The sequence below is a fragment of the Canis lupus genome, chromosome 33 (assembly GCF_011100685.1).
Source record: "Canis lupus familiaris isolate Mischka breed German Shepherd chromosome 33, alternate assembly UU_Cfam_GSD_1.0, whole genome shotgun sequence".
NCBI lineage: Eukaryota > Metazoa > Chordata > Mammalia > Carnivora > Canidae > Canis > Canis lupus.
The window spans coordinates 14,330,871-14,350,957 of NC_049254.1; the positions used below are offsets into that span (position 1 = coordinate 14,330,871).

The following is a 20,087-nucleotide window of genomic DNA, read 5'->3' on the forward strand; positions in this document are numbered from 1 at the left end:
CAGGGACAGAGAAGATGAGGGTGGGCTAACTAGGGATGACTAGGGGGGAAAACGCTGTTTTAAAATGTGGGGATTTTATAGCTAATCTTTTTCTTCCCAAAATTTCTAGAATATTGTTATTTTCATATTAAAAGTCTTCATTGATCAAATTTATATCTAAAGTTATTGAAATAAATGTTAATAATCAGGGCTGACATTTAGTTGGTATGTACCAGTCAGAATCCCATTTAAAATGGCTATTTACTCACCACCATTCCAGCCTGAAGTTTCTCTATTAATTCCTCAATGTTCAATCCAGGAACTCTAGCTTTTAAAAGTGGAGGAGTTAAACATTTTGCAGATGTTGGAAGACTGTGATTTAGTGATTGCAAAGGCATTCTCCTGGGCATATGTTCTGTTTCCTGCTGTCTGTAAGCATTGTTGGCTGCTATACTTTCTCCAAGTCTGAATAGGAATAAAAAATAATAATAATTACAAAAAGTACAGGAGGACGAGGAAGAGGAGCCTGGATGCCTCAGTTGGTTGGGCATCTGACTCTTGATTTCAGCTCAGAACATGATCTCCGGGGTCATGAAACTGAGCCCCTCCACAGGTTCTGCACTTAGCTTGGAGTCAGCTTGAGATTCTCTGTCTGCCCTTCTTGCCTGCTTGTACGCCTGCTCTCTCTCAATAAATAAAATCTTAAAAAAAAAAAAAAAAAAAAAATAGGGCAGCCCCGGTGGCCCAGTGGTTTAGCGCCACCTTCAGCCTGGGGTGTGATCCTGGAGTCCCGGGATTGAGTCCCACGTCAGGCTCCCTGCATGGAGCCTGCTCTTCCCTCTGCCTGTGTCTCTACCTCTCTCTCTCTCTGTGTCTGTCATGAATAAATAAATAAAACCTTAAAAAAAATAGAGGAAAGTCAGTTAGTATAGAATTAGAGAATCTCTAGAATGGATCTTTCTGGGAATATAAGTCTTCAGATGTTTTTTAAATCATCTTGGCATCTATGATGAAGTCAAATTTTAGAAAATATCCTAAATATTTGACAAGGAAATGCTTTTCTACTTACAACCTTTTATAATGACAATTTCACCTCTGGTTTGGAGGCACTAGAACTAGTCTGTGAGTATGGATTATTTGTAAAAATTTAGTAGTGTTAATGCTTCCTTCTTACCATGGGAAACATCAGCTGTCCTTTACCCATGTCCTTCCATTCTTGTCCTTTCTCACTATATTCTCAGCAACCTTACTTCCATTCTGCCCCTTCCCTTTCTGTCTTGGTCCTGCCTCAGGGTCTTTGAATGAGCTGTTCCTTTGCCTACAACATTCTTCCCACTAGATCCATATAGAGTTGGTTCCTTCTTATCATCAATCTCAGTTCAAATTCACTTCCTCAGAGAGGCTCCTCCACCCATACTAGCATGCACATTATGAAACCTAATTTTTTTTAACTTGTCTCCAAAATAGAATGTAAGTCATATGACAGAGGCCCTGGTCTAAGTTACTGCAGTATCTAAAATGACTAGAAGGGCCCTCACATGCTGTTAAATGTCTAAATAAAACAAACATACATAAAAAAGCTTACTTATGTACCCACCTACCCCATCCATTCAGTATATAAATTTACCTTATTAAACTAAGAGGATATAAAGGCATAAACAGACATGAGAGTAGTATCTAAAGAGAGTGTCTAAAGAGACAATGTCTAAAGGAAAATTATAGAACACCAGTAAGAGAGGGATTGCTGTGATGTAAAGAAATGGTAGGAAGAGCTCATCTGCAGAGACGGAGGAGGAGACTCCCACTTTCAGTGAAGCTGAAGCTTTCCATTCTGAAACACAGAGTCTTTCCTTTATGTCCAATTACCACAACTGGAGCAACCAAACCACCATAAAATCAAGCAGCTTCACAAATCATTTCTACATTTTAACTTGAGAAGCTCCTTATTTGTCTATTTGTTTAAAAATAACTACTATAAAATAAAAAGAATTTTGATTATGTGGTCTCTACCTCTTATTCTCCACAGTTCTTAATCTCCTAATTTATGACCACTTAAATTATTAATTCTGAGAAATGAGTTTGTAGAGTCTCTTAAAAGAAAAAGCAGAGGGGTGCCTGGGTGGCTCCATCAGTTAAGCATCTGCCTTTGCTCAGGTCATGATCCCGGGGTTCAGGGGTTGAGTCCAATGCCAGGCTCCCAGCTCAACAGGGAACCGGTTTCTACCTGCCCTTCTCCTCCACTTGTGCACACGTGCGTGCGCTCTCTTTCTCTCTCTCAAATAAACAATTTTTTTTTAAAAGATTTTATTCATCATAGACATAGAGAGAGAGAGAGGCAGAGACACAGGCAGAGGGAGAAGGAGGCTCCATGCCGGGAGCCTGATGCGGGACTTGACTCCATCCCGGGACTCCAGGATCCTGCGCCCTGGGCGAAAGGCAGGCGCTAAACCGCTAGGCCACCCAGGGAGCCCCAATAAATCTTTAACAATAGCAACGTAGCAGAGGTTAGCAAACTTTCTCTTAAAGGACAAAGCAGTAAGTATCTCAGACCTAAGGGGCTGTATAGTCTCTGTTACAACTATCCAACCCTGATGTCATAGCATGAATGTAGACACAGAAAATACAGACAATATGAAAATGAAAAGGTGTGTCCTTTTTTTAGTAAAACTTTATTTACAAACGTAGGCTCCTGCCGGTTATAGTTTTCAGATCCCTGCATACAGAAATGTCTTACCTAGTCACTAACATGCTTCATTTTATTCAAATTACTTTTGCAAATTCATTTATATGTGGAACTTAAACTTTTATTTTATTTTTATAAAGATTTTATTTATTTATTCATAGAGACAGAGAGAGAGAGGCAGAGACACAGGCAGAGGGAGAAGCAGGGAGCCTGACGTGGGACTCGATCCCGGGTCTCTAGGATCACACCCTGGATTGAAGGCAGCGTTAAACCACTGAGCCACCCGGGCTGCCCGGAACTTAAACTTTGAAAAATTAATATAGAACTCAACTGGACACTTAGTTTACAGAGAGCCCCCCAAATCTCATTTTTTTTCAAATATAATATATTCTCTTAATGTTTGAAATTAATGAGTCTAGTGGACAATTCAGCCTGGTCATTATCTATTCCACTTTCCAAAAGTTTTCTTTAGGAATCTTCCCACTGCCTCCAAACTAGTTTTCAGTCCATGTAGTTCTCACAGATGAACCTTTGGTATCTGCCAAGGTCCTTCATTGGCAAATGACCCAGATTTGGTCAATGAAAATAATGCCTAGGCTTATCATTTAAACAACTGGGAAGGGAAAGCTCTTCATTTTTTTTTTCCTGTTTTGTTTGTTGGTTGTTTTAGTCCTAAAAGCCATGTTGTTTATGAAGTGTTTAATCCTTTAGAACAGATTCCCCTCTTGTCCGCTGGCAATCCTATGGTTACCTACAACCCTTAAACTGAGGAAGTTCTTCCTCACATCTAAATGTCTTTTAAGCTTGTTTGCTTGCGGGATTTATTTATTTATTATTTCTTTAGTATAGCTGACACGGGGAAAGCACATTCTTTGTAAGAACTGAACTGGTAAGATGTAAGTATAGTCCAGAAGCCACTATATTAAATAGAGGAGGTGAGAGATGGAGTGGCATAGAGCCTGGAAAATATACTTAACCCATCCGAAGCTACTTTTCTCTGAGCATATACCTGGTCTTTTCAGTTACTGGAATCAAATTTTCTTTTAAGCACTTGAAAAATTACCGTTATAATGAAGTCTTTGATTCACAAATTTTCTAGTCTTTCTACATCAAGGACTACTAAAGAAACACAGCAAGATATTCCAGCACAAGAGATACACTGCAAATGACTACAACTCACACTAATGCAGGAAAATCTGGCAGTGGAGCAGCTTCCAATAATATTCCCAATCCAGACTGTACTTGTTCTCTATTATCTGATGTTAAAGCAAAAGCCAAGGGAGTAATCAGGCGTGGATCCTAAGCAAATCAGAAACCAGAAAACAAGAAGCACAAGGAATAAATAATGTCAGGTTTTTTACATCAAGGTGAGTAAACAGAGCTAAATCATAAAATGATACTACCCAAATTCTGAAAGGTTTCTATCTGATATCTGAATGCATTTATTCATCTTTACTTTGTTATAATTATGCAGTCAATATGAACATTAGCTTTAAAAAAATTTGGGCAAAGTTTTGAACGCTTTTGTTGTGCCTATGAAAATCATGTCCTAAATATTTTGATGAATTTAAAATACCATCCACAACTGACTGTTTTGAATTATTGTTTTAATTCTGCTACACTTAGAAGAAAATCTGGCTGTAAGAAAAAATAATTATCATTTCTAATTAAAGTCAAAAATAAAAGTAAAATTCAAATTAATTCAATTCTAATTCAGTAACTGAAACAATTTATGCTTAAAGCATAAGTCCTTCATGTCAGTAAATATTTTACATTAGTACTGTAAGCCTTAAATCATTTATTCTGAAAAACATCTAATTGACAGATAATCAGTTTGACTCAATTTTTAAGTTAACAGAGAAAAAATATTAAAATATAAATCCTTTATAGTTATCTACATTTTACCAGTGTCAAGTGTCTTGGAAGTAGTCAAGTATAATCTTAGGCCACAGAATCATGTTAAGAGACGGCCTTTATCTTTATAACCCTCATAGTAACTCTTTGCAACCACTCCCATGGAGGGGGATCATTACTTTCATTCTGTAGTTAAGGACACTAGAGCTTAGACAAGTGAAATAGCTTGCTCAAGTCTGCACCAACTTGATTGATGGTGGAGTCAACATCTGAACCCCATCTCCTAAGCATTACGCTCTCAAAGTGCACAAGTGGCCCCTGAATAAGGTTTCAGTTTTGCCTTCTACCCTGTCTAGACAGATATCAGAGCCATCTTTATTAAATTATTATATTAACCCAATTGACGCATGTTTGCTAAGTATCTATTAGAAGTCAGGTTTTGTGGCTTTCAAGGTAAACATCAGAACTCAAAATCTGTGAGTTAGCTATTCTCTGCCTACCCTCTCTAATCTTATTACAACTCACAATCAAGTCCTTTTCTTCCAAATGTGTCCCTTATCCCCTTAAAGCACTACATCATCAACCCCACCCCAAAACTCCAAAACAAATACCACATCCCCTTCACTACAATGCCAATAGAAATAAACGAAGAAACAAAGGATGACAAGAAAGGAAAAAGGCTGAGGAAGCTCTACTATCAGCAACATCTTGTACATTATAATCAGGAGCATTTATGTTCAACCCCTGCAAAACTACATAAAATTACCATGTAGTAGGAATACTATAGAGTTACTTAGGCAATTAACTTTCTTCTGACGCCCAATTCTAAGAGAAACAGTTTCTAAAGAATATTAAAACAGAAACTCATACATTAGGGAGCATTTTGTATAAACAAACTTCAATATTTGAAGAGTTTAAACCCACCTGAAGGATTTTATAGAAGCTTACTTCCATACCAGGAACCAACTGCTTAAGTTTATTCATCAAATCAAGGGTTTTCAAAACTACATCAGCAGCAAGTTTGCTTAAAAGTAAATCATATTTAAATTAGATAACTAAAGAATTGCTTAGAGCTTTATTTCTAGCCATAATTCTAAAGAAATTCTGAAAAACCAACACCTGTTTTTAAACCTTAGGGAGATAAAGTATTGTTTCTTTTCAGAAGTAAAAACACAGTAGAGACCATTATCCTTATAGCTCAAGCCCCAAAAAGAACAAATTGGCCTTAACAGTCTAAGTTGAGACTGTAATCTCAAATACCAGCATGCTTCCAGTTTCTGTACCACATTACTAACAGCATCAGCAACATGACCTATTTAATTCTTAGCTTTGTCACAGGCCTATCAACAATAAAGGGCAATCTTAAGCAATACAGAATCTTAATATTTACCAAATAAATTATACTAAGCCATGTTCTTAGCCTCACTGCAAAAGGAATACAAAAAAAGAAAAGGTAATCTGTGTTCTGGAGGACCACAATTATTGGCAATTACATCATTTATAGAAACTGAAACAAATCAATATCTAGCCATTTAGTAGGTCCTCAATAAAGATGTTAATAGACTTAATTCAAATGAGAGGGGAGGATAAAATCTCATCACTATCCATGAAAATTCACCTTTAACCATTAAGTCTTGACGTGCTAATGAAAAGAACTGTCTGCTAGTAGGAAACTTTCTGTAGTAACCGATTTCCTAGTAATAAAAATATGACCTGTTTTTTCATGTTTTTGTTTAAAACAAACATAAAATTACTGAGGCAACGTGTCAAAAAGAATCTCTAGAAAAGGAGTACAAAGAACCTTAGATAATAAGTTAAAACACCATGACACAAACCTAAACAATAAAAAACAAATCATAGATGTTAAGATTATCCTTTAAGCACATAATTTATGAATTGAATGAATTTTTTAAGAACTATGAAAAAACTTGTTAATTCTCCACTACACCTTGAGTTAATAGTGCATACGCAAGGATTATCCTTCAAAGGAGAGGAGAATTGCTACATTTTCTGATTTTTATTACATTTGGCATTATCATTTTGCCATTTGGATTTCATTATACTCACCACAATTCAGAATCTGCTACCTTTGTTCCAAACCCTAAATCAATCTTGCCATACGTAAACTGTTGTTCTATCAGAGTGGTACATTTGATAGTAGTCAGAGTTTTTGCAACATGCAGTTTTAGAGTATCATCTCCACAAAGAGGTAAGTTTTGTTAAGGGATACAAACAAAAAATCCTAAAAAAAAAAAACCCAAATCCCTTATATTTGTTTTTTTTTTTTTTTTAAATCCCTTATGTTTGTATTGCTTTACAGTATTGAGTGATTTCATACAAATTATCTTGTCACTTCACTTCCACATAATTACTGTTAATATTAACTCAACGACATTAGTAAACTAGAGCTCAGAGCATTTAAGTGATTGGTAAGTGGCAAGAGATGGGACTAACATCGTCTGTTACTCTGCTGGATGCTAGTATTTGGTCAACAGATTACAACAACGGTTCAGTATTTGCTGAACTAAGAGTAGTTATTTTTGCCTATATTGTAATATTACAAGTTAATTTGAATATCATGAAAAAGTGGTCAAACTTGGCTCAAAATTGGTACAATTTTGAGGCCTGCATATATTATAGATATCTCCAAGATCAAGCAACATAATCATGGGTCTCCACAGCAGTGGTTTTCAAATTCGGCTGCATGTTAGAAACACCTGAGTGATTTGAACAGTCAATTACAATCTCCCCACACCTCACACACTTTACTCCAATTAAATTAGAATTGCTGGAAGCAAGGTTCAGGTGTCAGGATTTTTAAAATGCTCTCCAGGTCATTTGAATACATAGCCAGGGTTGGGAAGCACTGCTGTAGGGAAGAGGAAAATTAAGGAGCAGCAGTTCCAAGGAGAGAGTAAATAGATATGGAATTTGCTCTAGGGCAGAACGAAGTTGAACAAAGTCTTGTAGCTCTGAGATATAAGGAAACCTGACCAGGTAAGTATGAAAGATCTGGTAGAGATATAATGGCTCTTTACCGATAATAAAATAGCATTAATGAAGTATTTTAAAAATGGAACTTGGGCTTCAAAAAGATTTAGAATCAGCTAATCTAAAAGACAAAAGCTAATAAAAGACCTAAGAGAATCAGAATACAGAAGTTATTCAGTGACACTAACTGAAAAAGTTTTTTTTTGTAATGAACTTTGTCTTTATAATATTTGTCGTTTGTATAATCTAGTGTGATGTCACTCTTATTAAAACATTTCTAGAGGCTTTAATTTTCAGTAAAAATTATAATATAAGCTAAAATACTGACTCTACCAATGTTTATTCTGATATACTGAACAAAAGGTGGCACCATGAATCATCCAGACAGCAATTAGCATTAGAGTAACACAGCAGTTATCTTTAGAATGTATCTCTTAACCTCAATTTGTGATAAAAATGTCCACAAAAAAAAAAAAAAAAAAAAAAAAAAATCAAGTTTAAAAAGCATTCTGAAAATACTCCTTAATTTAAAAGTTTTACACGGAAAAATGAGGGAAAAAGTCTGGACAACCTTTTTAGACTCCTCACTGAGAATTAGTTTTATAGTTTAAACTTCAATAATTCTGAATAGGTATAAGCATAACAAGTGACTAAAGTACAATTAAAGACAAAATGTAGTAAACGTAATGTTAGAACAAAAAAAAGAGTGGTTAGTTTCCATGTTTTAACAGTAAAGGATATTTAACAAAACTTCAGTGGCCTTGACCATCCTTTCACATTTTTTTTTTAATAAGGCTTCATCTAGATTTTTTTCTGTGAACTGAAGTTGGTCAAGGATTGTAGGCAGCAGAAGGCTCACAAAACGGTCAGTTGAGGAACAGTTAGCAGTATCTGCAACATCCTGGAGAATTAACCACCACCAATGATGAAAAATAAAAATAAAGATGAAATACAGAAAGTAGAGATAATAACTGAGTTGTCATGTTCTCATCAAGTCTCTTAGAGTTACTTTAGTAGTTAACTGACCTGTGTCTCCTTTTTAAAATCTACCCTTTTATCTCATTTTGATGGCTATGATGACTTGTCTTAAATGGAACAATAAAGTTTTAGGTTATTCAACTGCAAACAAGACTTTCCAATAGATTGTGTCTGTGATTTGAAAACAAGTACCCTGAAATTGCTAAGTGAAACTGCAATAATAACCACCACTGATCTAAATACTTTACAACCACGAATAACTCCCAACAAGAATCTCAAAGAGTTTTAATTTTTTTAAAGAGTTTACTTATTTATTAGAGAGAGAGAGAGAAAGAGCAATCATGAACTAGGGGAAAGGCAAATAGAGGCAGGCTCCTTGCCGAATAGGGAGACCGACTTGGAGTTCGATACCAGGACCCTAAGATCATGACTGGAGCTAAATTCAGACACTTAACTGATTGAGCCACCCAGGTGTCCCTCAGTTTTTTAAATGATCAACAGTCAAGACCAACATAAAACATAGAGTAATTTGTGCATCATCTTTGACAAATATATTTAACCACTGATACGCATTTTTGTTTGTGCACAGGATCCAGTTATGAGGGGAAATACTGTAGGAAAATACTATAGTAGGCAGAGTAGGTATAAAAAATAGGGACAACAGTAGAAAATGCTAAATAACCTAGACAGTAGAATCTACCAGAATGTAATGGCCTCTAGGGAAAGAAATTTTGTATCCTAAGTGTCTAGCAGTGTCTGGTATTTTCCACTCCATCTGAGTAACTGAATCCAATGTTCCTATATTAATCCACTCAAAAGGTTAATAAAGACCATAAACAGTATCTACCAAGATGGAGAAGCATGACTACTACAAGAAGTACAGTCAGCAACAAACTGTACAAATCTCAGCTAATATCTTTACTTATTACACTGAAAGGAGTATATATAAGCTATTCAGTTCCAAAAAAGAAAACATTAATGTTCCTGACTTTGCCCCAAAGAAAATTCAGTAGCTGAATGGTAGGGGGTTTGCTAAAAGTTTTCCTAAGGTGTATAAACAATTAGAAATATATCATGGATGTTTATGAACGTAAACTGTTCACTGAGGATCATAAAAATGGGAAAGTCAATTTGTCTATCGTTATATTACCTCAAATATTTCCTTGAACAACTCTAAGGCTAGAAGAGAACAGTTTTCTGATCTGTCCAGAGGTTGGTTTGACCAACGCAGTAGAGCCACAGTAGGTTCTAAACATTTAGAACGGCTTCCCAGAATGGTGTTGCCAGATGGAGACTGTTCAAATATCATCTGAGTGAGCACGTGGCGCAGCTGAGTCACTGAACAGAAGGCAAGAAGTAATTCTAAAACCTGTGCAATATAAAGTCTTCGTTAAATGTCAATTTCATTGGCCTTTCACGTACAAAGCAACCAAATGATGAAGTTGAAAAGGACACATATTTTAAAAAAATACTCTAAAAATTAAAGACAGCTTCCAATTTTTCTTTCATTATTTTTCAAAATATGGGATTAGGTACTATAAAGTTACAAAGAAATTTGTTAATGGTGGTTACTCCTAATAAGGATTGTGAAAGCCAAAGAAAGGAGGGCAACTTCAACTAATATCATATGTCTTCTATAGTAATTTTTTTTTAAAGCACAGATATATTTTGTTTTTAAAATCAAAATAAATTAGGAACTACAGACACTTGCTATCATGCTTGAGATTCAAGAATTCCTATAAAGCATACTTCAGGATAATATTGAAAAGTGGCATCCCCATGCTTTAAAACATTAGGTATGGCTATTTCCACATTGTACACTGTTGGCATTATACTGGTTAGCTCCTCTATTCTACTTCATTTCTTTACCTCATTAATTGGGCCTTTATAACATTACATAACATCCCACAACCTGTTTATTAGCTAAATTAAATTCTATCTCACTTCATACACTACCAACCTATCATTAAAAAAAAATTATTGGCATCTCTTTGCCTATCCACTTATTTTCTACCTTCATCTGTATTTTTGTAAATGACACGTAATTGGGATTTGTGTTTTGATCAACTTGATACCATTTGATTTTAACAGAGTTCAGTCCATTAGCATTTACTATGTAACATGATAATCTTTGATTTATTCATTTTTAAATATAAATTAGAGTACTTATTTTTGAATGGGTAATGTATTTACTTGGTTCAATGGCTAAACAAAGCAATCTGATCTCTAGCTATGCTCCCTGAAGGCAAGCAATGTTATCAGTGTCTCTTTTCTCTTATCAGAGACATGTTATATCCATATAATATCCATAAAATACCTTCTCATATACATGTCTTAAGTATAATGTACAAACACAAACAAATCAATCACTAGTACAAAGGTGGTGGGTAGGCAAAGAGATGCCAATAATTTTTTGGAATGATATGGTCTTTCTCAATATTTTGTAATTTCAGAGTAGAGACCTTGTATGTGTTTTGTGGATTTATCCCCTACGCATCTGACATTTTTAAAAATCAGAAAATAGTATTATTTATAAAACTACATTTTTCTATTTAACATTTTCTACATGTTCTTTTGATGAGCTTATGGACATGTCTCTCTTGGCTATGTAGTTTAGGAGTAGAGTTGCGATGTCACAGGGTATACATATATTCACTAGGCACTGTGAAACAATTTTCCAAGGGGATTGCACCAGTGAATGAAGATTTGAGAAGGGTTCTAGAGTACTGGCAATGCTGTATTTTCTCATCTAGATAATGGTTATGTCTGTGTACAGTTTGTAAAAATTCAGAGAGCTGTACACTTAAGATTTTTCTGCACATTATAATTTTCAAACATTTAAAACACAGTCCTGTTTTTACAAACCTTTGAAGAAGAATCAGGATCCTTTCCATTGAGAAGACCTAATACTTGACTAAGACATGAAGAAAAGTGCTCATACCTAAGTTTAAAATAAAAATATACATCAAATAACTATGAACTTAATGCATCAAAAAGATTTATATACAAAATAAATATAAAATTTAAGTGTATTTTCTTTCACCTATATCGAGCTTCTGATATAGAAGTTCTTGCAAAACTTATAGTTAAAACATTTCACCATATACGTATCTATGTATACGGTTATTCATTGAACAGTGAAAAAAATGATTAATGTGGCAATAAATAAATCATTGAAACTTTCAGTACTTCAGTTTTTTTTTTTTTGTACTTCAGTTTTTTTAAAGCTATGTTCAGTTTGTAAAAATTCAAAGAACATGGAATATTCTAATAAATTAGGCAGCTATCTATTTATAAAGTGCTTATAACCGCTAGGCATTTTATCAGGCTCTGAAGATACAGAGATAAGATGCAGAGCCCTATGTTGGATAAGTCTAAGAGGTACTAGTGGTACCACACACATTTCAGTCTATGTGACTGGCGCATCCTGTGTTTGGGAGAATGATGCTCTGTGAGAGAGCTAACAGTCTAAGAATAAAGGCAGAAACATAGGATATTGTATAATGTAAAATACAACACTATAACGGAGAAATGTATAGGATGCTAGGAGGATGAATATTGAATCCAGACTTGGAGTGGCAGGCCTCGTCAGATGAGGTTTCCCAGACTTGAGTCTTAAAAATAAATAGGAGTTAGGCATATAAAGGTCAAAGTATTCCAGCTCTCCGCATAAGTACTTCAGAGGGAATAGCACATGGGTACACAAAAGGTTCTAACAAGCTGGAGATTCTATTTATTGTCTGAAGTGATTAGACAAAAGTAAATAAGAAAATGTAAAGAAACAGAGCTGAGAGGTACCCAGAAACCAGATTTTGGATCACTACATGGAGAATTTGGATATTCACCTTGAGTGCAATGGGAGATCACAGATTTTAGAAGGGATATATGATTGAAGGAAATGTTGAAAGTCGAATATAAGTGAAGGGAGTCAATGGAATGGGAGCCATTGAAGAAACAAAAGATAGTCAAAAAAAAATAGGACATGAGATTTAATGCATAAAAGGATGCATTTATGAGCAAAACAGGATGACACTAAGTACGAATTGGTATAAACACAAGTAACTTGGTTCAAGAGCAAAAATTCAAAAGAACTCCAATTAGATGGGATTCAGTTTTTGTTTTTTCTGTGAAACAAAGATGAGTTCATCTTCTGAGGGAAAAGTGGCAAGAGGAAAGTGGTAAATATTTGAAGGGCCACTGTAGGAAATGAGAAAGAAAGCTGGGAATAAATATGAGAAGTGCTGCCCAGATAAAGTTAGATGTAGTGAATATGTAGGATACAAATTCATAAAGTGTGATTTTCTCAGGTTTTGATTAGGAACATAGCCATTAAATTAGACTTTGGAACAGATTCAGGAATATTTCACTAAATGGTATAGCAAATAAATAAGAAGAAAACACAAACATAATTTCCTTTCCAGAGTTCTAGGCTAGATAAAAAGAAAACAGATAATGGAACTGAGAGATTTATAGAAGTGATTAAGCAACCACTTACTAATGCTAAATCAGATTATACTTTGGTCCTTCTGCAGAGGTATATCCTATGTATTTAGAAGTTGCTCAATAAGCACAATTTGGTGGCCAGAATGGATATGACACGAAAGTATACTGGGAGAACTCTTGGAACAGACAAAGAGAGGACAAGTAAAGGAAGGACACTCTGGAAGAACATTTTCTTATCCACCTATGCTTAAGAAGGAAAAAATGAAATGCTAATGTTGCAGGATTTCTTTTCCTTTAATGCCTGTGGTTCTTGGTCATGCTGTTTTGAAGGATGAAGAGGTAGACCAGACAGGTGGGCAGCAAAGCAAGTTTACTGAGTGATAGTACAAAGCTCCTGAAGAGGGAGGGGACCTGAGAGAGTTGCCACCAGACTTTCTAAGTCTATGGTTTTTTATGGGCTTGGTTTTAATCTGATTAACCCTCCCTGCACCTGTCACCCAGTCAGTTTTTGTCATCTACCTATCATGTGGGAAAGGGTAGAGGGCTCCTTCCAAGGTGGTGTAAAATCCTTTCCTCTCAGGGTGGGGCCCCTTGCCCTGCCTGCCTTTTTTCTGACTATTCTTCATTGCTAATGTGAATGCTTCTTGGTTCTGTAAAATATCAGTTAACCATATGGGTACTGGTCAACCTTGCCCTAGTGGTTAGCTTTTGTTTTGTTAATGTCTACATTATATGTTCCTTAAAATTAGGGACTATGTCTTTGTACAATTTCTGGATTCTATGATCCTCAAAGATTTGGGGCTGTGTCTTCAAATTCCTGCCTCTGCTAAAGGCCCTACCTTCCCTGATACTCGACCACTGTAAGGGCTCCATAACTGTCTTCTCATTTGTGAATGATTAATTGAAGCAATTTCTATACAATTTCCTAACCTGTAATCACAAAGCAGCTGAGGCACTGGGAAAATTTAACTTAAAGATATAAAAAGGCCAGGGGTACCAGGGTGGTTCTATCAGTTAAGCATCTGTCTCTTGAATTTGGCAGATCCTGATCTCCTGATTGTGAGACCTTTGGGCTCCATGCTGGGTGTGTGGAGCCTGCTAGTACCCTCTCTCTCCTTTACCTCTCTCTCTCTCAAAATAAATAAATAAATAAGGTCACAAGCTCTATGGAAAAGTTGCTAAATGTTCTCAAAAGATAAATGATCACATGAAATGCCAATGAGACAGAATGGGCACATAAACATGTTTCTCATTTTATCTTACGACACAACAGAGGCACATAACAAAGAAAATGCAATCCATTTTATGCAAATAAGAAAAGACAAACATACTGACATGAATGTTCCTATAAAAACAATATTTTCCAAAAACTGGAATGTTCAAGATTTAAAACTGGCACTAAAAAAATTAATTAAGAAGCGTACATTTTAGAGAGTGATACAACCTTATTTACCTAAGACAAAGACTGAAACACTTCCCTCACACCCTCCACATTATTATTATACTCATACATTTTAGGCCAGCAAAGCAAAAAAAAAAAAAAAAAAAAGGAAAAAAAGGAACAAAGTCTATCAAAACATTTCAATTTAGTCTCTTGTTCCTTAGTAGAATCCAAGTTTACTAAATCTGAAAAGGCAGTTTTATAATCACAAACATACTTCAAGGTTCATTGCAAAGAAAGAAAAGACGAGTCTTAAGAGCCGTACCTGGTAAGATAATCAGCAATTTTAGGATTCTTAAGGAGATCCATCAATAAATCAACTGAATACTTTCTAGTTAGTGTGCCATCACCATTTATGAGAATATTAAATATTAGCTGAAAAGTTTGATGAATGTTTCGAGCATGGAACAGCTTAAAAACAAATCAGGAGAAGTATATTATACAAAAAATTTTTAAGTTGACACCATTCTAAGCTTAACAAAATCTCAATGACTTTTAAAATATCAGAGAATATAAACTTCAGAATTATTTTCAAAGATAATTTAAAAAAACATATTTACCTTTTCCCCAACCTCTTCATTTAATGTCAAACTGGATAATATTGAAAGTGCAAACACAACCACAGTTAAACTACTATGGGCCAGGAAGCTTATAAGAGTTCGATAAAAAGATTTCACATTATTCTGAAAAAGAAGAAAATTTAAAAATACATTAGAATAAACACTATCAGTTTTATATTTTGGTTTAGAAAGTGTATCTCACAGAGTAGGTAAAGTTTTACTATACGTTATTTACCAATTTAAGAGATTATTCAAGGAGCAAGATGGTATATTTTACATATTGCTTTTATAGTAGTAAAAACAGGTACAATCTTAAGGGAAAGCTGTTTAGATATGGGAATGTGAGCAAATGTTTACCTTTCCCAAATATTTCATGGCTCAAGATAACTTCCATCTCCAAAGTACCTCCAGCACATGAACAAATGAGATATTGTTTAACTTAAATAGGTAACACTGAATACTGAATAGCAGGGGAATTGTTCACAAAGTACCCTAAAGAATCAATGAACTTTCTTGATTTAACATTTCTAACAGTGGTTCAGTTAGCCTCCTTTGTGTGTCTTCACTCACTATAAGAGCTAATAGTTGTTGCTAGTCATTTATTCATGGATCTTTCTGGTAGAGTTGCCATTGATTTTGCGGAAATTTAAGAAATGAGGTAAATGGGATTGCCAGTGATGTGTATCCTTTCTATTAGCACAAAATAATTTAATATTTCTTGTGTTATTCAATATAAAAAATAATGGGATGCTACGGAGAAGGGAAACTTTCAGTACTCAACATTTTTATCAATACTTATAATCTTAAATACAACATGTGCAAAGGTTAGAATACTTCAAATTAATCATGTGTCAATCTGTTCCTTAACTGTGATGAATCAGCTGGATGAGACGTGAAAATTCTTATTTTAAAGAAAAACATATACAATTTTCTTTAAGCACAGAACCCACCACAAACAAGAAAGAAAGATTTTATGCAAAACTTACCAATGTCTTTATGTATGTTTGAACAGAAAGATTGTAACGACAAAGATTTGCCAATAATCCTAGACAAGGCATTGTTAACTCATCTTCAGAAGACTGACTGTTGTTTTAAGGAAGATAATAAAAGATAAAAGCATTAAGTTCATTCTAACTCTATAGTAAATTACACTTAAACTTTTTATATGCAAAAATGATTAACATGTGAAGACAGACAAGTTTTGAATAGTACTGACCATTTCATATTTCGAAACTAAATGATATTAAAATATAGCACAGAAATATGAAAACAATTGTCAGAATGAGCATTGACATTATTGACATTATTATTGACATTAAACATAAGCATAAAATATTCAATTTCAATAGTTTTTTCTGTTCAAATCAATTCATTTCATAAATTGTTATGAAAATTAAAGCTGCTTTACACCATTTGATTCCTGAACTCATCTAAAAGGAGTGAACAAGAATTAGAGTCTCAATTTAAAAAATTGGAAAATATTACCTCAGAAAAATTGAACTATTACATGGTTTTAGTTTAAGAATAAATCAACAGCATACTTGGTTACGTTTGGTTGCATACTCACATATGATCTATCAGGAAGGTAATTAATTCATCTATATTGGCACCAGAATTGAAAATTTTGACGTTGTATGTTAATCTCTGCAGAAGTTGAATGCACTGAGAATAAGAAAATACTTATAAATATAAACATATCGCATGTTTCTAAGAATGGACTCCTAGGCATATTTGGAGCATTTCACAACTTTAGGAAGCAGGGTTTAGAGCAGAAACTCCTGTATTTCTTAAAATGGTTCTGTTTTTTTAAACATAAAGTAATGACATTACTAAGAATTTTAGAGTTCATCTCCTGATTCCACACATTTCTATACAGTCTATCTCAAACAGAGCATCTTGTCATCAACCTGGTTTACTTAACCATCTTAAACATATATGCAGACTAAAACATATACACATTCCATGAATTCTAAGATACATTTTTTCATATTTTGTCATCTTTAAAACCACATCAGTTTAATTGCTGATGCTTTCTGTTCTTGTAACTGATGGCATTTTAGGTTCAACAACTTATCTGTATGCGAGCTTCAAGTCTATGTTAAACAAGACTAAATCTATAGCTTTAATTTTTTGTAGAATGTTTCCTCAACAGACGGCGACTAGATGCCAACTCAATTTGCAATTTTAATAAAAATAGCTTACATCTCCAAATGTTGACATCTGTGTTTATATAAGTCTATCAAAGTGGTTATAATGTAGATTTGCTTTAATTCAAAAATAATGCTAGATGTGGTAAGCTTCCCTTCTCTAGAAACTTTTAAATAGTAATACGTGTGTAATGAACCAGCTCTTAAATTTATTAATGGCAAGAACTGTCCTATTCATGCAGGATTATGTGAGCATGTATACTGTAAATTAGCCACTTACAATACATACCGTCAATTCTGATCTGCAAATAAAGAAGGAAAAACAAGTATTCAGTGAAGAGTACTGTGTAGGTGTGTATACCTGCAAAAACACTGAATCACTATGGCAAGTGCTGCTTCGACAAACCACTCCTGCCAGCACGCTATTCAGGTTATAGGTATTCTGAAGACAGTCTCTGGTTTCATTGTCTACAGCTGTAAGTTAAGATAAAATGGCATCAAACATCATTTTTATATATGGTCTTCATGGATAAAAGATAATCTTAAATTTCATGTTACATTTATTATGTAACATACATACAAATACAATATGGCTATTTAATTTTAATTACCTTCCAATTCAGAAGTTTAATCACAGAAATAATATAAGCTGGGAATGGGAAGAGAGAAGTATGAGCTTTTCCTTTTTTGTCAATAAACAAATGATTTTTCTATGTAGACTAAATTAAAGGAAGAAAACTTGCCCTACATATTTGTAGAAGTTTTGCGGTTAAAAATTATCTCAATTCTTTTGTAATTTAAAACTGCTCTAAAGAATAAAAGGTTGTTAACTAAAAAATAAAAAAAAAATTCTAACATATTTAAATGTTGAAAATGACTGCCATTCTCATACAAAAGGTTGGTGGATGTTAAAATTAGCATAACATTTTTGGAAAGTGATTTAGTAATGGCTATCAAATTGAAAAATGACCTGAAAACTGAAAATTAATGCAACAGAAATACACTAACATTTGAGCAAAACCACATAAAAATGTATTGATTCTGACAGCAAAAACTCAAAAAAGAGCATACATAAGTACCCACCATTAGGAAAGTGGTTAAATAAATTATAGTATTCTGCAATATGGTACATGGCAGCTATTAAAAAGACACCAATATGGAAAGATGGCTAACATATGCTAAATGAAAAAAAAATCTGATGCTCTGCAAACCATTTTTTATTGTATTTTAATTTTTATTTTTTAAGAGTTTTTGTTTTTGTTTTTAATTTTATTTATTTATTCATGAGAGACACAGAGAGAGAGAGTGGCAGAGACACAGACAGAGGGAGAAGCAGGCTCCATGCAGGGAACCTCATGCGGGACTCGATCCCAAGTCTCCAGGATCATGCCCTGGGCTGAAGGTGGCGCTAAACCGCTGAGTCACCGGGGCTGCCCGCAAACCACTTTTTAAAAGAACAATCAAAACTATTTGTTAATTGGGCGCTTGGGTGGCTCAGTTGGTTAAGCAGCTGCCTCCAGCTCAGGTCATGGTCTCAAGGTACTGGAATCAAGAAAGCCCAGAGTTGGAGCCTGGAATCTTCGGAGTTTGGAGTCCAAGCCTGGATCCCCGCTCAGTGGGGAGTCTGCTTCTCCTTTTCCTGCTGCCCCTGCCTCCCCTTGTGTGTGCACCTGCATGCTCTTTCTCAAATAAATAAAAACTTAAAAAAAAAAACCTAATCAAGTAAGTTTTAAAATTATTTGTTATGGCATAGAAAAAGATCTAGAAAAACAACTATCAAACCATTAAGAAATATTATCTACTGAAGAGGAAATGAGGGTTGGTGGTGATGAGTAAAGACTCCTTCTATTTTACTGTGTATCTGTGCTAAGTTGGTAGATGCTACGCCACAGTGACTATTTAAATTTAAATAAATATTAAAAGAATTAGTTCTTCAATTACTACTCACACTACAAATGCTCAATAGCCCTATGTGGACAATACACATGTAGGACATTTCCATCATCACAGAAAGTTCCACTGGACATGTTGGTCTATGGTATTATTTATGGATCACTGGGATTTTTTTTATAAGCATGCATTAATTTTATAATCACACACAGAATTATTTCCCTTCCACTCTCAAGCATATATCAAGAAAAAAGGACCCATGACATAAAAATTTAAAAACTAAAGATAGAAATAAGTAGAAAAATGTGTTTTTACCCATAGCTCTGAGTTCAGTATAGTCTATCAAAATTGCCTGATTTTTTTTTTTAATCACTAGCTATGACTTTTCTGAGTGATGTATTTAGTACAGGCAGTATGTGAATGTATTTTTTTAATTAAAAAAAATAGGCCAGTACTTCCCAAGATGCATTCTTTTTCTATAGACCTTTGCTATGCTTCAGATTCTCTGTTCTGATCATTTTAAGAAAAGATATATACAATAATATTTTCTTTACAAGGGATCCACAGTGCATAAAGTTCTGAAAGGTCCTGTGATGAAGAAATCTTTTTTTTTTGATGAAGAAATCTTTTGAATGTGAATCATTTACCAAAAGATACTATAACTAAATCTGCCCTTCAAAAAGTATTAAATGCAACATCTTCTAAAAAGTGAAAAAGAGAAACTAAATACATTACCGAGTTGAGATAGCAAGCTGATGATACTTAAGAGCAGTGGTGCACTTATGCTTGGGTCTTCAAGTAGTTCCACAAGGCAACTTAAGCATTCACTTGGTAATATTTGATTTGGTGTAAACAATCGTGTGAGCTTCTGCCCAGAAATTACCTACAAAATTGTAATTAAAATGCATTAGTTAAGAATTGGCAATTTGTGTCTCTTCTCCATTTCAAGTAAGAACTCAGTTCCCACTGCCATGCTTTTTTCCAATTTAGAAAAGTCAAATGCTGTTCCTTCCCTGGAAGACAACCTATCTCCTCTCTCACTAGCTAATATAATCATTCAGATCCAAGTTGTAATGTGTTTCCTCCTGAAGCTTTCCACTAACCCTCTTCCACCAACTAGG

General features: G+C 34.5%; 1 protein-coding gene across 3 annotated transcripts in view; it reads right to left on the reverse strand.

The window, feature by feature from the left end:
- The window catches only part of CIP2A (cellular inhibitor of PP2A), a 34,567-nt gene that overhangs the window by 8,261 nt on the left and 6,219 nt on the right, over positions 1-20,087 (reverse strand). For 2 of the 3 annotated variants that reach the window (XM_038582747.1, XM_038582748.1), the window contains 13 exons: positions 19,702-19,849; positions 17,366-17,378; positions 16,497-16,591; positions 15,916-16,012; positions 14,930-15,052; positions 14,635-14,780; positions 11,351-11,426; positions 9,636-9,854; positions 8,249-8,408; positions 6,584-6,725; positions 5,441-5,540; positions 3,843-3,961; positions 249-444 (listed from right to left, as the gene is read on the reverse strand). In XM_038582747.1, the coding sequence (XP_038438675.1) occupies positions 249-444; positions 3,843-3,961; positions 5,441-5,540; positions 6,584-6,725; positions 8,249-8,408; positions 9,636-9,854; positions 11,351-11,426; positions 14,635-14,780; positions 14,930-15,052; positions 15,916-15,987 (1,353 nt within the window). In that variant the 5' untranslated portion in view covers positions 15,988-16,012; positions 16,497-16,591; positions 17,366-17,378; positions 19,702-19,849. Of the gene's footprint in view, positions 1-248; positions 445-3,842; positions 3,962-5,440; positions 5,541-6,583; positions 6,726-8,248; positions 8,409-9,635; positions 9,855-11,350; positions 11,427-14,634; positions 14,781-14,929; positions 15,053-15,915; positions 16,013-16,496; positions 16,592-17,365; positions 17,379-17,437; positions 17,551-19,701; positions 19,850-20,087 lie in introns of all 3 variants that reach the window. The other variant, XM_038582746.1, reaches the window with a different exon arrangement.